The sequence below is a fragment of the Cynara cardunculus genome, assembly GCF_001531365.2.
Source record: "Cynara cardunculus var. scolymus isolate 2C chromosome LG 12, CcrdV1, whole genome shotgun sequence".
Lineage (NCBI taxonomy): Eukaryota > Viridiplantae > Streptophyta > Magnoliopsida > Asterales > Asteraceae > Cynara > Cynara cardunculus.
Window position 1 is genome coordinate 8,016,606 of NC_037539.1, and position 3,079 is coordinate 8,019,684.

The window sequence follows — 3,079 nt, forward strand, 5'->3', positions numbered from 1 at the left end:
ATTGATATACCTCACTTTTTTAAGGAGTAATTTACCAATGACGAGAAGATTGATTGTTCAGGGGGCCTTTTGGCCTCTCTTACTCTATTCTTTGAATCTATAATTGCATTATCAAATATGTTTATTTTTATAATTATTTACAAACAATTTGTTTTTTTACAAATGGTTGCAGTTCCACAAGTAGACTAACATCTTGGGAGTTTTAAATTTCAATTTGAATGATTTTGACGAAAGTTTATGCCCTGCTAAAGTAAGTTTGAGTGTTGAATCTTATGAGTAAACACCTATCAGATAAGCGTTTGAGTAAACGGCCTGAAGTTAAGTCTCACATTATGTCGTAGGCGGTCTATGAATGTATGTGTACATCTTATCGACTTGGATCTTGATTTTGAGTAAGATACATTGAGCATGTTTGAGGTGTCAATTTCTCTATTCACAATAAAATTTGACATCCCGCCGTATTGCGCGGACACACAACTAGTAAAACATTAAAATCGAGATGTGTCTCGCTGCATTACGCAAGTACTACTCTAGTAAACTTTAAAAAGAGAATTGTATTTGATGTTTAAAAGAAAAATCCAATTTTATTTTTATAAATATATTGATAAAAAAATTAAGTTTATTATATCTTCCTTCGTAAGGTAGAGATGAAACATTTAATTTGATATAATAATTAAATAATGAATATTAATGTAAAAAGAAGTAAAAACGATGGAAATATTTTTTGAGCCACAAAAGATTACATACCTTTTTTGCCTAAAGAAGTAATGCGCACATCCCGACAAAAAGTACAATAAATGATGCACATTGTACAATAAATAATGCACATTGTACCACAACCATTACTTTAAACACAAGCCCATTTCACTTTGCCAACGGCTCCTTCTCCCTCAAAAACCACAAAAAATAATACCCTCTTTTCCAAAGCTAAAATTATCAAATCCAGAGTAAGTGCAACTAAAACTGCTTCGGTACAATTCGTTAAAACATGCTTGTTTTGGATTTAGAAGTTTATGCTCTGGGAAAATGATTTGGAAAAGTCGGCGACTATATACGCTTTAATCTCATCAAGAAAAAGTAAAAGTCAATTCTTGAAAGTCAACTCCGGCCGGCAGCGGTGGTGGTGGTTGTGGTAGCTACGTTGTTTGATAACCACCGAAAAGGCGGAACTGTCTTTGACGTGGCATGGTGAACGGAGAATCTGTCTCCAGAGGCCGAACCAACGAGCTCGTCCAACCCATCAAAAATATCTTCGTCTATGACCACGCCGGAGACATCGAAGTCGTTATCGTCGTCGTCGGTGTCATCTCTCTCGTTTTCGTCCATCTTTTCCATCGCCGGAGATAAACTGGCTGTCGGAGAAACAGGCGGCGATGACGTAGGTTTGTTTCTGTTGTCTTCGTCGCCGGAGGCGGAGGCGGTGGGTTTGTTGCGGGAGCTGCCGGCTAAAGAGTTCCGCTGAATGGGAACCGGGTGGGTGTGTTCGCCGGTATACGTGATGATCAACATAGCCGGGTCGGATCTATTCCGCTCCACTTGTTTTCGGGCCAAACAACCCTTCGAAGTGCTACATTTGTAATATCCCCTGTTTATCAAAATTTCAGTAATTAAATCAATAAAAATACAATAATTATGAAATGATCACAATTTATAATCATTTATTTATATATATTTTTAATAAATAATTTGTTAAAGGGAGAGAAGAATTGGAACCTTGGGTATGGAGAGCCTTTGATAGGTTTTTGACCATATTTTCTCCAAGACCATAAGTCAGAAGACGATCCTTCTGCTGGCACTTGGGATACCCTTTTAACCTGATTTTTCCTGTCAAAATTAAATCAAGAACACTAAACAAAATCAATTTTACATTTTTTTTAAAGTTCAAATCCAAGGAAGAATAAAAATTCCTAAATGACCACGATTTAAATACGGTGACTCCAAACTATCTGCAAAGCAGGTGGTAATCTTGGGATTAGTCGGCTCACATAGCTGCGGGTTGGATATCAAAGTTAATAAAAAAAAATAATGATACTTTAATTTTCTGCATGTGAGTATCTCCCAAATTTCATGATTCTTCATTTAACATGTCATAGCCTCTAAAAAGCAAAATGAATAGGTATATAATTTTCAAGAAAATGAATCTGGAAAATCAATTTGCTTCAAGGGTACTTCATAAACGTAAAATCTAACAAAACCCCACAAATTAATCCAGATGAAATTGATAAAAATACAAGCTTTGTACCTTTTCTTGAACTTTGTGGTACTCTGTGTATGAGAAGTTGTACATCTAGAGATGCCTAAAGATCGCTGCTTTCCCTGAAATTGTTTCCGGTGGTGGTGGTACGGTGGATCTTGAAGTCCTCCAAGAACAGAAAGAGGTGAGATTGGCAAACTTTGAGGGGAAGGAGGTGGTTTCTGTAAATGGATGGGATTGTAAAGATCATTCAAAAACTGTTCGATGCTGTTATCTCTTCTTGGTTGAAATAGATCTGGGAAAAAACCCATGAAATTTTCTCCATAAAAATTTGAGTGTGGTTGACTGTAAGCATCTACAGGACAAGTAGGAGCGGTGGTGGTGGTGGTGGTTGTAGTGGCGGAGGAGACGGTGGAGCAACAGCCTCTGACCACCGCCTGAAGGTCCCAATCAACGTCCATGTAGGGAGGAGAATGGAAACAAATTAAGGCGCTGACTTTTGATAGAGAGAGAAACGATGATGATGCACATAAGATGATTATATATATATATATATATATATTATAATTTATATTGGGTGTGAAATGGAAAAGTGTTGGATTTAAAATATAGTAATTTATTAATTCAGAATATTACTTTTTCCAAAGGATATATTTCTTTTTGTCTTTTTTAAATATTTTTTAATTTAATAGTCTGTATAATTTAATATATTTTTTAAACGGATTATATGATATTTTAATATTATTAAAGAACAAAAAGAGAGTGGTAGCTGGCCTTCACAAGGATTCTGGACAAATTAGGGTTTTGGATTTCTTTTGCTTTATTTTATCTTTTACTTAGTGGTCCAAAAGTTTTAATACTTCTCACAAATCACGACAATATTTT

General features: G+C 35.5%; 1 protein-coding gene across 1 annotated transcript; it reads right to left on the reverse strand.

Moving 5' to 3' along the window:
- Window positions 1-792: 792 nt before the first annotated feature.
- LOC112523260 (WRKY transcription factor 22-like) lies at window positions 793-2,660 on the reverse strand. The gene is made up of 3 exons (XM_025132782.1): window positions 2,243-2,660; window positions 1,714-1,824; window positions 793-1,585 (listed from the first exon to the last, which is right to left on the reverse strand). The coding sequence occupies exons 1-3, from the start codon at window positions 2,653-2,655 to the stop codon at window positions 1,099-1,101; spliced, it is 1,011 nt and encodes a 336-aa protein (XP_024988550.1). The 5' UTR covers window positions 2,656-2,660; the 3' UTR covers window positions 793-1,098.
- Between the last annotated feature and the right edge of the window lie 419 nt (window positions 2,661-3,079).

Excerpts from the sequence above, each read along its gene's own strand:
- LOC112523260 (XM_025132782.1), bottom strand. The coding sequence starts at position 2,655 with ATGGACGTTGATTGGGACCTTCAGGCGGTGGTCAGAGGCTGTTGCTCC. Across the intron at positions 1,825-2,242 it reads ACCACAAAGTTCAAGAAAAG|GAAAAATCAGGTTAAAAGGG; the intron begins GTACAAAGCTTG and ends TAATTTTGACAG. Across the intron at positions 1,586-1,713 it reads AAAGGCTCTCCATACCCAAG|GGGATATTACAAATGTAGCA; the intron begins GTTCCAATTCTT and ends TTTGATAAACAG.